This window comes from Lontra canadensis, unplaced genomic scaffold, assembly GCF_010015895.1.
Source record: "Lontra canadensis isolate GAN:19392208 unplaced genomic scaffold, GSC_riverotter_1.0 scaffold8, whole genome shotgun sequence".
Lineage (NCBI taxonomy): Eukaryota > Metazoa > Chordata > Mammalia > Carnivora > Mustelidae > Lontra > Lontra canadensis.
The window spans coordinates 3,833,090-3,854,050 of record NW_022631002.1 but is presented as its reverse complement, the minus strand read 5'-3'; the positions used below and the strand labels follow the sequence as shown (position 1 = coordinate 3,854,050).

Sequence of the window (20,961 nt, the reverse complement as noted above, 5' to 3'; positions counted from 1 at the left end):
GAGGGTGGGAAGGCTGGCTTCCAGCCGATCAGTCACACCCCCTCCCTGTCAAACACGCAGGGCCAACGACTCAGCCAGCCGGACTGGGGCTTGGTCAGTGTTTGAGGCAGAGACGAGTGGGAACCCACCCGAAGGCTTTGTGGAGTAGCCTGAACCAGAGGGATTCTCTGCCTGACCTAGGGGAGGAGCCCGACCCGCGTCACACGGGCACCCTCAGTGGCGTCTCTCGCTGGTTGATGTGTTAAGAAATAGACACCCCATTCAGCAGGTCTGCTTTTGCCTCCGAGGTGGATTGGCTCCTTGACGGGGGTGCTCCGCAGGTACCGGGCCCTTGTCCGGACGACAGCCTGCATGGCCCTCTTGTCCCGGGGTTTTTGGGGCCCTGTGGTGGGGAGACATGTCATCGATAGGACAGTAGTAGCCAGAGACACAGACCTTGCTGTTCTTCCCAGCGTGGCTGGTCCACCAGGAGGACTGGCCGAGAACCTGGTGGCTCTGGCTGGTTCTCCCAGGCTGTTCATTTGGGCAGAGGTTCTGGGGAAGTCGTGCAGCCCAGAGGCCTGAGGAAGGCCCTGGAACCTGAGCTTTCCAGAAACCAGCAGGGCAGCCGGGTAACCCCAGCCCCAGCATGGTTACGCTCTCTGTCTGGTGGGAGCTGCTGGCCTGGAGGCCGGCGGCCCAGCGTTCTGGTCTGTCTGGATGCCTGGCTTTTGCTCACAGCCCTGTCTTGCCAAGGGCTCCCATCGGATACCTGTTTCAAAAGTTCAGTCCTAGGGTAGCCAAGAACATAGCGCTGCCATGGGGAGAGGGGGAAAACAACCAGGAATTCCAAGCAGCCTGCTTCCCGAGGACTGCCGCCCTTCCCAAGCAGTCGGAGAGGGCAAAGGCCATCTGTCTGGTCCGGCAGTTTCAGCTGGAGGGGAGACTCCACAGGAAATCAAGCTTAAACCATGGCTCGGCTGTGAATCTTATGCTCCAACTCATTCATAATGAGCAGAAGGCAAGTTAAAACCCCATGTGGACGCCATGCCCTCCTTTTGAATGGCCGAGCACCAAAAGCCGAATAGCACGCCGGGCTGGCACGCGTGTGGCTGGACCGGCCGCCTCACCTGCTGTGGATGGGACTTGTCTTTGGGGGGGGTCTCCGCAGAGGGCAGTCTGGCAGGCTGCCCAGATCGCAGATGCGGATGTGTGTCCTGCTGTCCGCCATCCTGCCCCCTGGAGCCGATCTGTAGGAGCTCTCGTACACGTGTGGACAGGACGAGGCTGGGCTCTGTGGCATTGTGTGCAAGAACAAAATATTAGGGGCTCTTAGAGCTCCGTGACTAGGGACCCAGTTAGGTCTGTTGGAATACTTTAATAGGATATCACGCCACTGCATTCAGAGCATGGGCAAGCTCTTTGTGTCCCACAAGCTACAGGACTCGCAACGGGGGCTGGTGAGGACGCAAAGCCCCCACAGGCCCCCCACATGCAGCCGGTGGGGAGGAGGTAAGATGGGGCAGCTGCTTTGGAAACATTTTGGCAGCTTTTACAAAAGGCAAGCGTACATTTCACCTCTGGACCCAGCCGTGCCGCTGCATATCCAATAGAAAATTGTGTCCATATGGGCGCACACATCCACGAACGTTCCCAGCAGCATTTCTCGTCGATGCCCGAAGTGGAGAGAATCTACAGAAACCACAGAAAACGTGGCCTCTCCCTAGGATGGACTATGATTCAGCCATAAAAAAGGAGGCAAGTACAGGTCGCTCTGCTGTGTGGGGTGAGCCTTGGAACCCTCCTTCCGAGCCAAAGCAGCCAGGTGCTCAGGACACGTAGTGTGCGGTCCCAAGCACGTGACACGTCCAGGACAGGCAGATCTGCACAGGCAGAAGTCGCCGGAGCCAGTGGGAGGGGAACGGATTAAACCTGGGCGTGAGCAATCTTTCGGGGTGATTATAATCGTCTGGAACTGCTTTGTGGCGGTGATTGCGTAACCCTATAAAATTTCTCAGAATTGCCGGAGCGTACACGTACACAGGGGTGCACTTCATGGCGTGTTATACGTCAGGGCCGCTGGGGTTTCTCAATGTGTAGGTACATGTGTGTGTATTAGTGCGCCCACGCTGCGGGGAGGGGCAGAGGGAGAGTCTCGTGCAGACTCTGTGCTCAGCCTGGAGCCCGACACGGGGCTCGATTCCACAACCCTGAGATCCTGACCCGAGCCGAAATCAAGCGTTGGCCCCCGGACTGACGGAACCACCCAGGCGCCCCATCAGTAGATCTGGGTTCTTTTGTTTTGTTTTTTTCTTCTAAAGGCTTCAGTTCGCTGAAGGATTTAACCCCTGCCTGGAGAGGGGCTGTTACTAGCTGTGTGACCTTGGCTGAGTCCTTGCCATCTCCTGCTTCTGTTTTCTCACCTGCGAAACAAGGTCGCTAACGCGCCCACCTCTCGGAGAAGCGCTCGGTGTCTGGGCCTCGTCGGCATGCTCTGTTTCAGTAACCACGGCTTAGGCATCACGGTTACGATGCCATCCTACCGGCCGGTCAGCCAGATGGCCGTCCCAGTGGAGGTCGGCAGGTGACGCCAACCCCAGGCAGCAGTCTCGGAGGGTACGCCCAGTTCAGAGAGACTGGGGCCGGCGGATGGTGGAGTTCAAAGAAAAGAACTTCACAACCCTGCCTGACCTAGATTCAGACCCAGGCCCTTTTGCACAGAGAGTGGAACTTGCCAGGTGTGCCTGGCCCGGGGCAGCAGCTGTGTTTGCAGCAGCTGCTGGAATCCCTGGCGGGGATGGGGGCACCCCGCTCTCCCTTCTCCGAGTGAGATCTCCCAATCTTTCAGTAACGTGCCCTCTGCCTTCTCTTGCAGCCTGAGGACCCCCCGAGACGGAAAGGCCTTCCGGATCTTTGCTGTCAGGCAGTAAATTTCCAGTGTCGGGGAGAAGGGGGCGTGCGTCTTCAAGAGGGCTTCCGAGTTTTGCTTTTTATTTTTATTCTGTCATTTTGGGGGGCGGGGGGTTGGGCTGGGGATATAGAGAGGCAGGAAACTTCCTTTGAATGGCGTTCAGTGTCACACCCTTTGTGCCTTTGTCTCGAACCACATGGAGAAGCTGCCTCCTGGGGTCCCAGCCAGACAGCTGGTGACTGGTCCTGCTGGGGCCGGGGGTCTCCATCTGTGTGCCCTCTCCTCACGGACGGTCACCGAGGCGTTCCTCCCCAGTGCTCCTTGGTGGGCAGGAAGAGGGTTCCAGGCCCACAGAGATGGCAGGACTCGGAGCTCACGCCCGGGGGAGGCACGCAGGGGTGGGAAGAGGCAGAGTGAGCGCCGGAAAGGCGAGTTTCAGGAATGGAGTAGAAGGTTATTTAAAAACTTGGAAAACACAGTCCGTCCCTACCGATGGAGAAAAATGGGTGTGACGTTTGCTGGTCAGACACATGGGCTGGAACCAGGAGGGCTGGGGGAGCGAGGCCTGGGCCCCGCCCTGGCCCCCCGTCCGTGCCGGCACCCCGCCTCCCGCGGGCTGGTTCTGTACGCAGCAGTGCTGGCTTACTTAGAGCCCCTTAGTAACTCCCGAGATGTATCTCTTGTCTTCATCCTTCCTTTTGTCCACGTGGCCCATCTGTCTGCTGCCGTGACCTTTGGTCTCCTTGAGGACAAATGAACCAGGATCCTTTCTCGGCCCTGTCCCTCCCCTTGTGGCTCCTGGCTCAGCCCAGACTGGGTTATGCATCACCTTCCCCGCCAGGGTCTTTGCTTTGCGAGAGGTTCTGTTGGCAAACCAGCGCCCCCTCCCCAACTTGTTTTTTTTTCTCCAACTCACAGTTTCTGTTGGTTCCACTGAGGCATCTGTGAACAGCCAAAGGAGGGCTGTTTTCTTGCTGCTTTCTGAAAGCAGTGGTGGACTATGCGGTCCCCCTGCATCGGCTAACCTAGTTTCTAGCCACGGGGGGAAGGGATTCCTGAGTACATTCCTTGCCCAGGTTAGCAGCTCTGGGAAGAGGAACCGTTTGTGGTTATGAAACCCTCCTGCGGTGTAATAGCAAGAGACAGAAACACTCTGGAAGGGTTTCTCTTCCTGTTTTTGTGGAACACGTCTTGCCAAACGGCTCCGAGGAGCTCGGTGCTCTCTGGGTCCCGCTTTATAAAAGTACTTCAGGAGCCCAGACCCAAAACCCACAGTGAAACAAAATACCTTTTTGTAAATAGCATTGCTTTGCAGAGGCTAAAATCTCTCACTTTCGTGAACACCGGGTTTACGTCTGATTTCACCCTCCCTCGAAATATTTCAAAGGCAAAGGAACTAACAGATGGTTTTAAAAAACAAAAACAAAAACAAAACCACAGACAGAGCCAGACTAAGATGGTCCCGACAAGGAAGTCTACCTGGGGAAGTAAGCCCGGTGTGCCGTCCAGAACATCTCTCCCTCCAGCGCGCACTGGAGGTAAACAGCTTCCCTCCACCACCTTTAGGAACTGGGGAAAGGCCGTGCAAACCTTTGCTCCCCGGAGCTGCAATGAGCAGACCTGTTCTTCTTTCATGCACGGTGGGCTCGTAGTAATTCGTAGGTTTTGACGATTCAGTCCCAAATGCTAGAGCACGAGAATTCGGTCAGCCTGTTGCTTGCATGTCTAGTTACTGCCCAAAGATCTGAGTCCTTGGAAACTTCTGGACTCTAGGTGTTGTGCTGCTGGACGCTTGTTTCCTCAGCCTCTTCTCGACCACCAGGCTCTCATGGCCCGTGGCTCTGTCAAGACTGCAGGGTTGGGGCTTTTGGAATTTGCGACTATCCAGGGGCTCTTTCCGGAAACGTCCTTCCCGAGAGAGAATCTGAAATGTCGGGTGTGAGAGGTCCCCATCCTGTTCAACTCAAGGGCCCGGTTGCCGGACGCCCCCACAGCCGCCGGTCTGACAGGATCAGCAGCACAAGCCCGGAGCCGGAACGCGCGCTCCTGTCCGTACTCTGCATCATCGTGCAACTGGAACCGTTTTTCTCCCGAAAATGGAAACAAGGCCACAGAGCCCAAGCCCCTGTAATTGGAGACCACCTCTCATTTTGTCCGTCAACAGCACCCATCGTGCCATCGGCAGGTAACCCACAGGGAAAGCTGGTAAATCAGGCCAACGCTGTCTCTGGGTCTCTTGGCCCCAAAATGAAATGTCCTCATTTCCTTCAGATTTCTGCCCCATCCCATTCTGGTCGTTTATGTGGTCTGTAGGCTCACGTAGCCCGCAGCTTACATGTGTGCTTTTTTCTATGAAAAATGATGTATTTTACTACTTCCTGTGTACAAAAATTTACTGTAAGCGTGTGTGTGTGTGTGTGTGTGTGTGTGCTTCGCACGAACAGGGACCACGTTGCTGTCGTTTCAATAAAACCCGTTCGATTTCTGAAGTGTTTCCGTGACGTATCTTTTTTGGACAAACCTGAACAGTTTGTGAAATAAAACATTTAAAACCTCCCTCTAAGGCTCTTGGCTGTCTTGTTCCCAGCGCTTAGGCTTCTACCAGGAGCGCGTCCCGAGGCAGGGAGATGCCAACCGTGGCCCTATTTTCGGGAGCCTCCGGGGGAACTTCCACATGGTAAGTCAGAGGAGATGAAGAGAGGCCGCTGGCCGTGTGCAGACTGTGTGCGGGTGGGGTGGGCGCGGGGGCTTGTCAAAATGCGGATTCTGGCCCGGCGGCTCTGGGCTGGGAGCCTAGAGCCTGCGTGTCTCAGGACCTACGCGTGCGCTGCTGGCCCCGAGAGCACACGGCGTGTGTCCGCGAGGACTCGGCCCGGGCGCCCGCAGCACACCAGCTCAGACCACAGAGATTATTCCCTCCCCGTTCTGGCGGCCAGAAGGCCGAGATCAAGGTGGCAACAGGGTCGCTCTCTCCCGAGGCCTCGCTCCTTGCTTGCTGACGGCCACCTCCTCCCTGAATCCTGGGCTCTGGGCGTGCACCCCTCATCCTTCTGGGTCAAGGCCTCACCCTTGTGACCCTCATTTAACCTTAATTAACTCCTTGGAAGCCCCATCTCCAAATAGTCATGCTGGGAGCCAGGGCTTCCCCATCTGAACTGGGGGAGGGAGGGGACATCAGCCCCTTTCAGTAACTGCCGTCGTGTGTCCCTGTGTGTCCCAAGCTGCTATAGCCGTGAGGTGGGGGAGGGGTCTCAGGGGCTTGGCTCGTCTTTATGTCTATCAACACTTCTGCCTTTGTGTTCTCAGCCCTCGCTTATACTCTTTCCGTTGGCGGTGGGGATAGCTTTCCTCTGAAATGTGTAGATTCAGGCTTTGAAAATGCTGATTTAAAATATCGCATGAGCACTTGCCCCCAGGATTGTAAAAATCACAGACATTGGGTAATGACTGATGTCGGCACTCACTGGTTTCTGACAAGAGCATGGTCAAGTCCATGGAAATGACCCCGTTGGCACCACCCCGCGGGGCACTGGGGAGCCTCCCCCTCCACGCCCCCCGCCAGATCTGCAGCCTCTTCCTCCTGCAGCTAATTCCATCCCTTTTATTTCAGACAGGACGTTTTTCCATCCTAGAACGTCCATCTGGTTCTTTTCCTTATTTTCTAATTCACCATGAATTTTTTCCTTTTTTCTTCTCATTTATTGTGAAGATACTTTCCTTTATGACTTTAGCATATATATGTCAGCCAGTTCCTAAGTCTGGGTCATTGTGAGTCACTCACCATCGACTGCCTTTTCTCTTGAGCAAGAGTCAGCACATATCGTCTTAAAGGACCCAGCCAGTAAATGCTTTAGTATCGTGAGCTCTGGCATCTCTTTCATGAAGCCTCAACCATGTGGTTGTATTGCGAAGGCAGCCACAGACAGGCATAAATGAATGAGCCCAACTGTGTTCCAGTAAAACTCCATTTTTTTTTTCTTTAGAGACAGAGAGAATGCAAGTAGCAAGGAGCAGAGGGAGAGGGAGAGTGAGAATCTTAAGTAGGCTCCACACCCCTGGCATGAAGAGTGACACAGGGCTCGATCTCACGACCCTGAGTTCATGACCTGGGCTGAAACCAAGAATTGGATGGTCAACCAACAGAGCCAGCCAGGGCACCTGTAAAACTTCATTTTAATTTATTTTTTAAAGATTTTATCTATTCCTTTGAGAGAGCGAGAGTAGAGAGGGCATGAGAGGGGAGAAGGTCAGAGGGAGAAGTAGACTCCCCCGGAGCTGGGAGCCCGATGTGGGACTCGATTCTAGGACTCCAGGACCATGACCTGAGCTGAAAGCAGTTGCCCAGCCAACTGAGCCACCCAGGTGCCCCAAAACTTCATTTTTAAAAACAGATGGCCAGCCTGCAAGGCGTCATTTTCTGACCCCTTCTCTTGAGGGTGGACATTGTAAAAACATTTCCTTGAATGTCTTGTAATTTCAGATTCTATCTTGGGCATCGTGTTAATGCATCATGGAAACTAGATGGTTCTGCTCTGAGCAGGAAATTCATTGGTCTGGACTCAAATTCCGAACACTGGCTAGCTGAAATCATTCAGGTTATGTTGGCTCTCACTGCCTGCTGGGAGTCTGCTGTGTGCATGCACGGTTCAAGGGTCAGCAAGAGACTTGGACACTCCCTTCCCATGGCTCTCTCCTTTCTGGGGTTTCTCCTCTACTCTCTAGCTGCCATGTCCTCTGGTTCTTACCAGACATTCAGCCACCCCTGCCTGGTGCCAGCGGGCCTGTCTTCATGCAAAGAGTTGAAAACTGTGTGAGATTCATGCCGCGCTATCCTCTTTCCTCCCAACATTGACTCTCACGTTTCCACCGGTCTGCTTTTCTTGATGAACATCAGCAAGGTGTATTTTCTATTCTCTCTGCAGATTATGGTCTCCATGTATAGGATGGTTGGTTGGGTTATAACTCCCTGCCATTTCTGGAAGCAGAAACCCAAGTCTGTGATGTAGAAATAGCTTTCCCAGATGTCTTGGCCAAGTGTCTACTTATACCCCATTGGTCTGAATTGGGTTCCACAGCCTCTCCTGGCCATAAAGGAGTTTGGAGATGCGTATATTTTTAACCAAGCACATTGCAGCTCGACCTGGATAGGGGATCCTACTGAGGGAGAAGGAGGGAAGAGGCTTGGGCGAGCAAGGTGCAGCCCTCCTGGGAACTTATCACAGGGGCATTAATTTCTTGGGGCCACCGTAACCAATGACCAAAAATCTGGCGGTTTAAACAACAGAAGTTTATTCTTTCACAATTCTAGGGGCCATAAATCTGCGCTGTAGGTGTGGGCAGGGCCGCACCCTGTCTAAAGGCTTAGGGGAGACTCCGTACTTCCTCTTCTGGTTCTAGCGGCTGCAGACACTCCTCAGCTCGTGAGCACATCCCTCTGTTCTCTGTCCCATCTTCGCGCGGCCCTCTCCCAGTCACTGGGTGTAGGGCCACCCTAAATCCAGAATGCTTCCATCTCAAGATCCTTAGCTAATTATATCTGCAAAGACCCTATTTCAAAATATCCCATTTTGGGGTTTCAGGAGGTCATGAATTTAGGGGGACACTTCAGCCCAATCCAACAGGTAGAAACTATCCTTCAGGCTGCGTAAGGATAGCTCTTGGACTCCTCATCTCTCTGGACACCTTGCTGGTGGAGGCACTGCTGTTCCCTCTCTGGGATTTTGCTCGAGCCCCTTTTCAGCTCTTCTCCGGCAGCAGCACTCCTGGGATGGCTGAGTGGTTTGGCTTTGGCATCTGGTCTGTGCTCTGCCCTCTTTTTCTTCTTCTCCGGCTTATCTCGGCTTGAACCTTTGATAAGACACTTCTGAGGGGCAGGAGAGGAACCTGGAGCCAGCGGGCCTGGATTCAAATCCCAGCTCTACCACGCACGATCTGGGAGACCTCGAACAGGTTACTGAATCACTCCACCTCAGTGTCCTCAAAGGTGAACTGGGGATGATAATAGGGTTGTTCTGAGGCTCAAACACATTGACAACATTTTTTTTTTTTGGATTTTATTTATTTATTTGACACAGAGAGAGAGTGACCACAAGCAGGGGGAAAAGCAGAGGGAGAGAGAAAAGCAGGCCACCTGCTGAGCAGGGAGCCCCACACGGGGCTCGATTCCAGGACCCTAAGATCACGACCTGGCCCTAAGGCAGATGCTTAACCCACTGAGCCACCCAGGTGCCCCTAACATCATTTAAAATAAAATCACTGGGAGGCCTGGCACATAATTAAAGCTTTATGCACATTACTTGTTACTGTAACTAATGCCATTATTTTAACAAATGTGTTGGGCTTTCTCCAGGATTTTTTTTCCCTCTAAAACCCTCCCCTGGGCCTTCTGGCAGGAGCCCCCACCATTCTGGCTTCTCCCTCAGGGAAGGGAGGCCCCAGAGGGACAGCAGGAACAAGAAGGCCCGTTTCAGCTTTTAAGTTTCCAGACAGACTTTTCTGTTTATTTTGTAACTTTTCATTTTTACATAATTTCAGACTTGCAGAGACGTTTCAAGAATGTTAGCAGTATCCCCAAATATCCTCCGTTCGGATTCCCCGGGCATTAATTAACATTTACCACATTTGCCGGGTCCGTTTTCTTTTCGAAATGATCTCAGAGGACCTTGCAGACGCGAGACCCTCCTCGTCTCCGAACACGTTTGTGTGTGTTTCCTAAGAATAAGGGTATTCTCTTACTCAGATGGAGAGATTTCCAGACGTAAATCCTGGCGTAGTTCTCTCAATCGGGAAGTTCAAGCGGGTGCGTTCTGTGACAGAATCCGCAGAGAGACCTTGCTCTGATTTCGCCCAGTGTCCCAGGAGCGTCCCCGCGCTCATGGAGTCTCTCAGATCACGAGTCTCCCTCAGTCTCTGGGTCTTCGGTCCTTCAGCTGGACAAGGACCTCCCTGTATCTTCTCTGTTTGTGATGTTTTCAGGATGATTGGCCAAATACTTCGCAGGGCGTCCCTCGCGTGGAGTTCGTCAGGTTAGACATTCTGGGCAAGGGTCGCCCGCAGGTGACACTGCCCCTGTCTCACTGGGGACATCACACAAGTGGTAGCCATCTGTTCGCGCTCTGGCTGTGGGGGTCCACTTTGATCCCTTGGTAAAGGTTGTGTCTGCCACATTTTTTTGGTGTTCTAAGTGATTATCTCGGGAAGACATACATTGAGACTATGTAAATATCCCAGCCCCGCGAAACCTTCACTCGCTAGTTTTCGCCTTCATTGATAAGTCTTGCCTGGAGCAAGCATTCGGGGGCCGTTTTCAGATGGTCGCTTTTCTGGTCACCCTCTGCCCTCCACCTTTATTAGGTGGCACTAATGGTATGTCCCCTCTTCATTTACGTGCGTGCACGCGCGCACACACACACACACACACACACGCTTTATTTTGTCTAGGTTATATGTTTGTATTTACTTTGTATATGACGTCTGTATGTCATTCCTGTACACACACACGTTGGTGTGGTCGACGTGTCACACAGGGAATGACAGTGTCTTCTACGTTTTCTGTTCCGGTGCTCGCCCCTCCCAGGCTGGGGCAGGGGAGCCCCGGCCAGCCGGCAGCTCTGCTCCTTTGACCTGGGCCCCATCCGTTCTGGCTCAACAAGATGTTTCCTGGCTCACCCTGTTCTTTCCTCTCCCCAACCCTGGAATCAGCCATTTCTCCAAGAAGCCCTGGTTCCTTTTAGCAGAGATTGTATCTAAATAGACATTAAACTCTGGTGGAGAAAACAGATGGAAGGAAAGGCTGCTTGTATCTCAAAAGCCACATCTCATGGAACACACAGCAGAACTGGGAAGCCTCATTCTTCACCTTCCTGGGCTCCCCAGATGAGAGGAGAGCAGAAGCCTAAAACTGGGTGCCGCCCATCGTCTGCGGGACTCCCCACACGGGAAGTGGAACCCTGTCCTCCCGGAGGGGCTTAGAGCATCCGATGCCCACTTTCCCAGACTCCCTTGCAGCTAGGGTGCACGCAAGGGGCATGCCCCCCATTCTTGGAACTGGGAGACCTGGATTCAAGGAAGCTGGTGTCCAAAGACTTCTCTTGGAGCCACAGTGGGGGCTTTGGGAACAGTTAGTAAGGACGATGGATTTAAAGACAATAAAATATAATAATAATAACAATAAAATATTGTGTGAAATCTTCTTTTAATAAATGTTGTTCATTGTTTATCTGCAATTCCAACTGAACTGGGTCTCCTGTGTTTTATCTGGTTCCCTTGGGAGTGGGGCTGACAGGAGGGTCCAGACTCCCACCTGGGGCTACATGGCCATGCTCAGCCACCCACTGGGAGCGGGGCGGTGGGGGGGGGGTTCCCAGATGACCAGTTTTGTGCTGTGATCTTGGAGGTTGTTTTTGGCTGCAGAATCTTCCCACCTGGTCCTCCAGCCCTCCTGAGATTCTGTGGGATCCTCACTGTTCTTGTAACAAATCCCTTTTCTGCTTAAATAGGTGGGCACTGGGAAAGGCCCCCTGTGCACACCTGTTGTTGTGCTGAAGCCAGGTAGGGAAGAGGGGAGGAAGCCCCCTCATCAGTCTGGGAAACCAGAGAGTAGAAGGAAGTTGGCTTCCTGGCTTCCTGGCTTCCTTCTAGAACTTGCAGAATTCCCCAGCCTATAGGCTGAACCAGCCCTCCCTCCTTCCTTCCATCCTTTCTACCTTCCATCCTCCATCCTCCATCCATCTTCCATCCCTCTTCCATCCTCCATCCATCCTCCACCATCCATCCATCCATTCTCCATCCATCCATCCAATGATTATTGAGCACCTACTGTGTTCTGGGCATTGTTCTAGATCCTAGAGGTACCACAAATGACAAAACAGACACAGATGCCTGGTGTTACATTTGCAGGGAGGTGGAGTAGGGGTTTGGCAGGTAGGAAACAAGAGAACGAGTTAGCCATTTTCTGGGTCTGGTGTAAGAGGTGCTATGAGAAAAAGGAGGCAGGGTGTGCCAGAGGCCAAGGTTGTTGGGGTGTTAAATGGGGTGCTCAGGGAAGGCAGGTCAGTTCCCTGGGGTGTGGGAGGAGCCACAGGGTGTCAGAGGGAAGAGTTCCAGGCGGCTCAGGAGAGAGTGCGCTGGGCCCCAGGAATGCCTGGAGGGTGGCACGGAGGGAGGGGGACAGAGGGGCAGATGAGGGCAGCCATCGGACCTTGGGCTTCCAGTCCGGGGAACTGGGGAGCCATGGGAGAGCTCTGGGCTGAGGAGAGATGGGCCCTGAGTGTGAGCTCAAGGAGGGGCAGAGGGCGCTTGGAACGAACCGATTTAAACTGGAAACAAGTAAACCCAGGCTGCTTTTTGTGGAATGGCCAGTTTTCTTCTACTGAGTTTGTCAGCTGTGGGGGGGGGCAGTGGGGGGGGAGGACCTCGAGAGCTAGAGGTCAAGGTTCGTTATAGAAAAGTAAAAGTGCACCTTTTCTTGCAACCCGGGCTGGGGCCTCGACGACTCACAGTGGCTCACGTGCCTCCTCACATGCGTTCATCACCACGGGCCCGCCGGGGAGGTGTGGGTGTCCCCTTTGCCAGGCCAGGAGGCTGAGCGCCTCACCAGGCCCCCTGGTCCTGGACCCACCCCAGGCCACCTTCCCTGTGGAGCGCCTCCTTGTCAAGCTTCCTTCCAGGCGCATCTTCGCCTTCTGTGGGACTTTGAAAATCAAGATGGAAATTACTGGGAGCCCAGCCACCCTTCCGTCCACCCGCACCGCTGCACCCCTCCCTGTTCGGGATGGCCTGGAAACAGCCCCTGCTGGCCAAATGGGTCAACCGGGAAGGAAGCATTTGCTGACGGGCGCGGACGTGTGTTAGCCTGGTTTGCCCGGAAAATAGGGTGGTCTTGTCGTGCGGCAGAGGAGGGGGGCCCGGGAGTGCGCAGACAGCCAGAAGGTCCCGGGGCGGCCCCAGGCCGAGATCTGCGGGGACCAACCTCCACCCCTGGCGGACCCAGACCGGGCCTGTAGCAGGCTCAGCGGTCAAGAGCCACCTTCCCTGGCTCCCGAGCCGCTGGGATGACCTGCCCACTTCCGGAGCAGCCTGGCAGCGCCACGAGACGTCTGATCCCAAACGGAAAATTGAAACCACGATTCTCCGTCACTGCAGCCATTTGTCGCTGGACAAGGACGCGTATAAACAGCTTAATTGGAAGCAGACCACCTTCCCTCTCCGTCCTCTCCTTCCCAGGGCCTCCCTGCTCGCGGGCGGAAGGGAGCTCACGCGGCGCACATCCGAACAAAGGGCCTGTTTGGTGCTCTCCACTGAGTCGAGCCTGTCAACCCACCAGCTCCCGTCTCGTGACAGCCCCCTGCCCACTCGTCCCCGAGGAAGCTGAGACCGGCGTCTCATCCTTTGGCCTAGGAAATGCAGACAAGGTGCAGGACTGAGATCATGGCTGAGGCTCCCCAGAGACCCAGTTGCCCTTCGTGAACGTGGCGGTGGGGCCAGGGCCGCGTGACCCGGGCTTGCCAGGGACCAAACCACCTGCGCCGTGTCCCCGTGCTCCCCTGCCTCGTTGGGTGTGCTCAGGCTCGGTTCCCACCAACCCGCGCTGGAGCCCCACTGGTGAACCTCCCTGCCTTGGAGACTTGTCAAGGGCTCAGTGCTGGAGCTGGGCCTTACCCTATGTCGCAAGACCACTCTGAGACTCAGTTTCCCTCCCTGTCTCAAATCTCGGTGCTGCTGCCTTCTAAGGACGCTATGCCCCTTTCCCAGGCTTGTGCCATTAGCACCCTCCCTCCTGGGGACCTTTTCCACCCAGCATCATCAGAGGGGGGATAACTAAAGAGTTGGTAGCCCATGGGTTAGAGCCCCAGCGTGGCCCCTCCCAGCTGTGTGACCCTGGACTCGTTCCTTAACCTTTACCTCTCTGTGCCTGTTTCCTGATCTGCGCTGGGGGGTCGTGGGGCGGGGGACAGGACGGGAATAGAACCTGCCTTATACAGTGGAGAGAGTGTGTGGAAAGCGCTTAGGACAGCCCGTGGGCACGTGCTTGCTGCTAATTCATCACAGCCAAGCCGAGCGGATGTGGTTGCTGACATGACGGGAATCCACGAATAGTCCTAGGGACAGTGGAGTGACAAGGAGCACCGGAGACCCTGACGAGTGTGTGAGCGGGCAGGCGGGGCAGGGCGGGGCACGGGGCTGCCGGCTCAGCCCGTGTCTGCTTTCCGGGGTGTGCAGGCACGTGCCTGTGCATGTGGGTGAGTGTGAGTAAAGGGAGAGCCCCGCGGCTGGGGGGAAGGAAGTAGGAGATGCGGGAACATGTCCCTGGTGACTGTCCCCAGCGGAAGTGTGGGGCAGCTGTGGCTTGAAGATCATGGGGCTGAAACCAGACAGACGGCGTGTTCCAGAAAGCTCCCGGCTCACGTGCCCGTGCTGGGCGCTGCTCCCGGCTCCTCACACAGGCGAACACGTCAGTCCTGGTGGCGATCCCAAGACGTGGGTACCGTCTTAATCTCCATTTCACACATCAGGAGACATAGGCACAGAGAGGGTAGGCGACTTACCCCAGGTCACACAGCCTGGAGCAGTCAGGTGAGGAGTGTGCCCCTCTCCGCAAGGCCACGCCACCCTCCACCCATCGGAATGACATGACAGGACACACGTGCTGCCCGGATGTGGGGACAACAACTTCATCACGCTCTTAATCCTCCCAAGTCGGCCCAGAATGGCTGTCCTACTTTCCAGCGCGTGGGTCAAAACAAGAAACATGTTCTTCAGAATCGTCAAGTCGAGAAAGACAAAGACAGGCCGAGGGACTGTTCCAGATCAAGGGGACGAGCGAGACAGCGTAACCACCGGCAACTGGGCCCCAAACCCCGGAGGTGGGGACAGCCGTGTGGTGCTTCTCGGAGCCACGGGGCACGGCGACCCAGTCCGCGGGCTGGGTGATCGTCGTCATGGCGGGACACCAAAGACGCCGTCGTGCTCTGACCGCCGGACGTCCGTCCCCATAAGAGGGGTCCCGACGTTCGTGGTGCTATTGTAGTTAACGGATTTACGGACAGGGAGGGCTGGTGTCTGCACTTGACTCTCGGAGGATGGGAGTAAACGTGCCCCCCCCCACACCCAGAAAGTGCTACAGCAAAGGGGGAAATTCAGAGCTGGTGACTCGGGGCGAAGGGTATGCAGGAATTCCCTCCGTTATTCTTGCAACTTTCCTGTAAGTTTGAAATTATGCCACAGTAAGAAGTTACGGAATAGAATAGCCAAACCCAGCAACAAGGAAGGCACCGAGTCCCTGTCGTCCCAAGCGCGGTGTGGACCTCTCGCTCGGGTACGGACGTCCCCAACCGGGAGGCACGTCTGTCCCTTCCCAGCCCGCCTGCCAGACATCGCGAGGCCCAGGTGGGCAGCCCGTCGCTCAGAGCGTCCGAGGGGCCGCAGGTGCCCCAGACACCCTCGCCTCGTCCCCCCAGCCCCAGTGTGTGCCCCCTGTGTTCCGGGCACCGGACTTGCCCCTGGTGGCCCCGTGGTCAACGAGACAGACCGGCCCCTGCCCTCTGAGGACCGCCAGACACAGGACAAGGGTAGGGCGGTTCCAAGGCAGGGGCACAGGTGCTGAGGGGGACCCGCCGCTCTGGGGCAGGGTGGGAGTTGGGGAGGTGGGAATGGTTGGTGCAGAAGGAGAGGAGAAGCTGGGGGAGAGGGTGGGGGAACCGCATTTCCCAGCGTCTCTGTGCTATTGGCGCTATTAACCATTTTAATAGGCGGGAAAACAGGCTCCAAGCATGGAACTGGCTCGCCCGTGGGCCGGGGCTAGGATGGGGCAGCCCTGGGATTCACACCTGATCGCCGCCGTGCCCTTCCTGTAAGACGGAGGGGTGACGACTACAGGGAGATGGAGCCCGCCAGTGTCCACGGCGGGGCTACTGGGACCAGGGCTTCATCCTCAACCTCCCTGCTGGATGCTGGTGTCCGCCCTGCCCAAGCTGCTCGGGCGTCCTGGGCGAGGGGAGCACGGCAGTTGTCGACCAGCCGGCGGGGCACCTGCGTGTGGCCGGGCCCCCGCTCTGCCGCGGGTGAGCCCCAGATCGTGAGGCTGAAGCTCCACGGTCTCATCTCTCGACCGGACGCTGGGAGTGTGCAGAGCCTCGGCTGGGTGCTCGACAAACATCGCAAGGACAGTGGCGCTGTCGAGCAGAAGCACGAGATTTCGAGGCTCACACGCTTTGTCATTCTCTCCCCTCGCGGCCCAGATGCGATGGAACTAGCTCCAGACCTTACTGTCCGGCCCCCTCCTTTCCTTCCAGACTGTGTGGGTTTGTTTTTCCTCTTGTTGCTTTGCCAAAAGCCAGAGTAACGAGCCTCACCACCTGCCACTTGGTAAGAGAAGTATTTTCTCTTGTAACCAATTTCTTTTCAACACATTGCAGCAGGAAACCTGAGGTGTGGGCAGCGATGGGTCCCGGCTTGGGATGGCCTCACACTCTCCATGTGTCCCCCCACTCCCCCCACAGTGTCCTCTTCCTGTCTCATTTCTGCACTGGCCCCAGGGGCTCCGTGACCGAGCCCCACAGGATAGCCGAGGAGCGGGGGTATAGAGGTTGGCCACTGGAAGGGTCCAGCTGTGTCCTTGTTAGGCGGGACCTGTGGCCTTGGGCTACCCCAGCAGCTGTCTTCCAGAATGGCCCCAGGGGGAGTCAGCTGTGTGCGTGTATGTGTGTGTGTGTACTCCCAGGCAGCTCACTCATTGACAATGACAGCCAGTGTTGCCGTCATGGGACAGACCACTGTCTCTCTAAACCAAGCCAGGTGCGAGAACAGCCTCTGGGGCTCCCTTTGGAACCCGGATACCCTCCCGCTCCCACCCAGCCGGGATGCAGGGGACCGCTGTCTCGTCTCCACTGCCTGCTGAGCTGTGTCCCCGGACAGCCTCCCAATCATGCCAGATCGAGCTCCCTGTTAAAAAAATCGGGGCGATCATACCATCCTCAGCACTTAGGGCAGCAAACACCTAAATTTTGTGGGCGAGGAGAGTGATCGCCTGTCGTGGGGTGATCACTAATCCCGAATTCCCCCGGGGAGGCAAGGATGAAGGGCGCGGCCACGCCTGTGCCCGTGGATTACGGCCGTGGCCTCACTGTTGGTGGACGGCGCTGAGAGCGCTGGCATCCGTTCCATCCGGGCTGCGTGTCGAGGGTGCGTGTTCTCTGGACAGAAAGAGTGGTTCCCAGAGGCTCCATGACCGGAGGGAGGACAGACGGCAGGGCCCACAGACACGCATGAGCATGGTGGGGGGCAGCACGTGATGCCACAGGGCGGGGTGGGGGAGGGGAAGCGTTTGTGCGTACAGACAGGAAGGCCTCCTGGAGGAGGAGTCTGGTCTAGGTCCCGGGAGCAATGAGCTACAGCCATTGAAGCTTTAATTTGGGGGGGGGGGGGCGGGGTGACGTGATCAGATCTGCATTTGAAAGCATGTTCCTGCGAGACGGTGTGGAAAGTGGATGGTTGGATCTGGAATGGAAGCCAGAGACCAGGTGGGCAGCCGTCGCTCAGCCCAGGGGAGAGGCTGCCAGCCAAGTATCTCCCAGGCTCATCCCTGCCTGTCTGAGCCGAGCAGCAGGCAGCTCAGGCGGGCAGTGTGGAGGCGCGGAGAAGCGGGTGTCCTGAGAGAGACTGGGGCGGCAGCGCGACAGGACTCGGGGTCCGTGAGGTTTGGGGAGAGGAGGAAGCAGGGTCAAAGCCACCTCTGGCGTGTCTGGCTTAATTAGCTGAACGGGACAGATGGCCTTGTCTGTCAGCCCCAGTAACTCAAGGTTGGGAGAGAGAGAAAAAAACTTTTGTCCTCGTGAGTTAAAAAAGGCGGCGTGAGCTGAAGCGCAGCGCTGTTTTCCTCGATGCTGCGGAGAAAGAACACGGAAAGCAACTTCCCTAACGGTGACAGGGGTTCTCTGTGAACAGCCGACCGTCCTCTTTGACCCTTCTCTGCCTCCCGAGCAGTCTGTGACGATCGTGCGCTCATACTGTGATTAGGGAAGAACCACATGGAAATACACGTATTTTCCATGAGATCCGTGTTGCTGATGGAGGTCGTGTGTCCATGTCCCCCCCTGAGAGCAACTGGCTGGTGGGAGCCGGGAGGGGGGTCTGGGAGCAGGGACGCAGGGGCTGCTGGTGGCACCTTGCCCCCGTCCCCCAGGTGCAGCCCCCACGGTGCAGAGCCTGTCTGGACGGGCTCTCTGCCCCAGAACTGCAGTCCAGGCCTGCAGACCGCGTTCTGAATTCCCGAAGTCCAGAGTAAATGTAGCATTTTAACTTCCTCCTTACGTGTCCTCCCTTTCTCCCAAAGAAACACGCAGAGCCAACCCCAGCTTGACATGGACACTTTCCAGCACCTCTTGGGCCTTTCGAGAAGCGACAGACATTCCCTGCCTGGCTTCCTAAGCCCGGAGACAGCTCTGTTTTGTTTCCCTCCTCCCCGAGATAGGGTCTGGGCCGGAAGAGCTGCTGGAGGAAGCCTCCACTGAGAAGCCTGGGGAGGGACACGAGGTTGCCGGGCTGCTTGGAAAGCGCGGGCTTGAGATGGGACCTGGCGCCTGTGCCATGACCTTGGAGAAACTTCTCGGGAAGCCCTCGCTGCGCTCTGGGGAGAGGGACCACGCTGTGCCCCGAGACAGCAAGAAAGGGCCCCTTCTGCCTCTATGCCAGTGGCCCCTGCTTCTCGGGGTGCAGGGCTGTGAGCCGGGTTCCCCCACAGGAGTCCCAAATTCAGCCAGCGGGAGCAAGAGGCGACAGTCCCTCCTGGAAGAAGCCGAGAGGACGAAGGCCTGCCTTGCCCCCGTGGTGAGTGGAGCAGTGATTGTAGCAATGACACGGGGAGTAGGAATCCTGACAGTAACAACCCAAATACACCGCAGGAGTAGCCCGTAGTGACTGGAGCAGCATGGACAGCGTCGATGGGACGGTGGTGGTCACGCAGTGGGGCGGTGGGAAGCAGATCGATGCTGGCAACAGCGGGAAGGGCAGCCCAGTAACGGCTGTCACAGTGACAGGAAGACAGGAGCCCTGGCAGGGATGAGTGTCACCATCCGAGAGATGCAGTGATGGGAGCAGTAGGAGCAGCGCCGGTGGTAGTAGTGACCGTGCTGGTGACCACCGTGACTGAGAGACAGGGGTGGTAAGAGCACGCGCCTCCCCCACACATCATTGAGCACCTACTGTGTGCCGTGCCCTGTGCTGAGCTCCTACTGTGTGCCGCGCCCTGTGCTGAGCACCTGCTGTGTGCCGCACCCCGTGCTGAGCACCTACTGTGTGCCGTGCCCCGTGCTGAGCTCCCGCCACGTGCCATGCCCTGTGCTGAGCCTGCTGTGTGCTGAGCCCGGTGCTGAGTTCCTACTATGTGCTGCTGTGCTGAGTGCCTGCTGTGTGCCTCTGTGCTGAGTGCCGTGCCCTGTGCTGAGCGCCTGCTGTGTGCCATGCCTGGTGCTGAGTACCTATTGTGTGCCGCTGTGCTGAGTGCCTGCTGTGTGCCTCTGTGCCAACTGCCTGCTGTGTGCCATGCCTGGTGCTGAGTACCTACTGTGTGCTGCTGTGCTGAGTGCCTGCTGTGTGCCTCTGTGCTAAGTGGCTGCTGTTGTGCCAAGCCCCGTGCTAAGCACCATAGGGGACAAAGCAAAACAGATACCCACCCTCACAGAGCTTAAATTGCTTCTGTCCGTCGTGGGGGTCGAGGGGTTGAGGACTAAGGGAAGGTCCTCATTGCCAAGCCCGGACTGGAGATGCCACCCCAGTGCCCCCTGGCCCACTGTGTGGAACACTCCGTTCGTCCTTGACTCCAAGCTACCCCATCGTCCAAACTTCCCCTCTGAACCAGTTACGTAAGTGTTCCCTGAGGCCTGGAAGCTTCCAGATGGCCCGGGGGCCCACCCTCCCAGCTGCTCCCGGGATGTCGGCCCTGGACACTTTCCTGGCCCCGGAGTCCCTGGAGCGGCCTGACAGTGGGGGGGCCGGGCATGCTGAGTGCGCACGTCAGGCCCCCAAAGCCTCTGTGTGTGCCCCGCCCTCCCCAGAGCAGCTGTGCCCGGGGCGGAACTGGGTCCCCATGACCCCGGACATCTGGGCCCACAGCACAGACCAGCCTTGAGGAAGGCATGCTGGTGACCTCCCCTCAGCTGGAACAGTCCACCCGTGTCCCTCCTGTTTTGCCTGGACACGTTCCCAATCCCTGTGGTGACGAGCTTCCTTCTACCTACACTCAAGTCATTCTCACGGCCACGGGCAGGGACCATAGGTTCCCAGGTCCATCAGAATCTCTGGAAACCTGGTTTAAAATGGGCTCGGGGGGGGGGGGTGCCTGGGTGCCAGAAGAATAGGAAAGGCACCTGAGCTCAGTCCCACCCCTGGGTTAGAGCCTCCACTCTGCCCCAGGGCCCTGACTCGGCCGGGCTGGGCCGGGCTGAGGACTACAGCCGACTACATGCTTGATCCAACAGAGGATTTTCCTTAAAGACCCCGACTTCCCGCTGCTGGCTGCCTGTCCACATCTCGTCTCCACTCTCATGGTCTCCCTGCCTCCCAGGCCTCTCTTCCTTCTCCTCTCCTGTCCCTGCCGACAGCTGACCCTGGGTCCCCACCCTCCTCGTCGGGTCCGCCCTCCCTACGAGAGAGCTCATCGCATCCCCGACTTCAGGTGCCCTTGACACGAGGCCCACCTCCGCCATCTTCGGCCTTGTCTCTTCTGAGGTCTGTAGCCTTCTAGAGCCAGCGGGTCACAGGCCCATCTCCTTGGACACCTTCCTGACCCTTCAGCTTGCCAGGTGCAAGGGAGCGGGCCTCCTAGCCTGTCTGCACCCACACCGCCATGTCATGAGATAAGGATTAGCGGCAACTCTGACCTCGGAGGGCCGCATGGGAAGATACAGCAGGAAGCTGAGCACGGGTAAGTGCTCGGAATCAGAGGTTAGTGTCTTACCCAGCAGCTGCAAAGGCACAGCCCCACACGTCCAGGTCAGGAGCCCAGGGAAGCTGGAGGCAGGACCTCGGCCAGGTTCCCCCACATTCCAGGCTCAGAGGAGACAGTTGCTCTCCAG

General features: G+C 56.8%; 1 protein-coding gene across 1 annotated transcript in view; it reads left to right on the top strand.

Annotated features, from left to right (window-relative positions):
* Positions 1-4,310, top strand: part of CRISPLD2 (cysteine rich secretory protein LCCL domain containing 2) — a 60,733-nt gene extending 56,423 nt beyond the window's left edge. Inside the window, exon 15 of the mRNA XM_032853838.1 lies at positions 2,855-4,310. Coding sequence (XP_032709729.1) covers positions 2,855-2,909 — 55 coding nt within the window. The 3' untranslated portion in view covers positions 2,910-4,310. The remainder of the gene's footprint in view (positions 1-2,854) is intronic.
* The last annotated feature ends 16,651 nt before the right edge of the window (positions 4,311-20,961 follow it).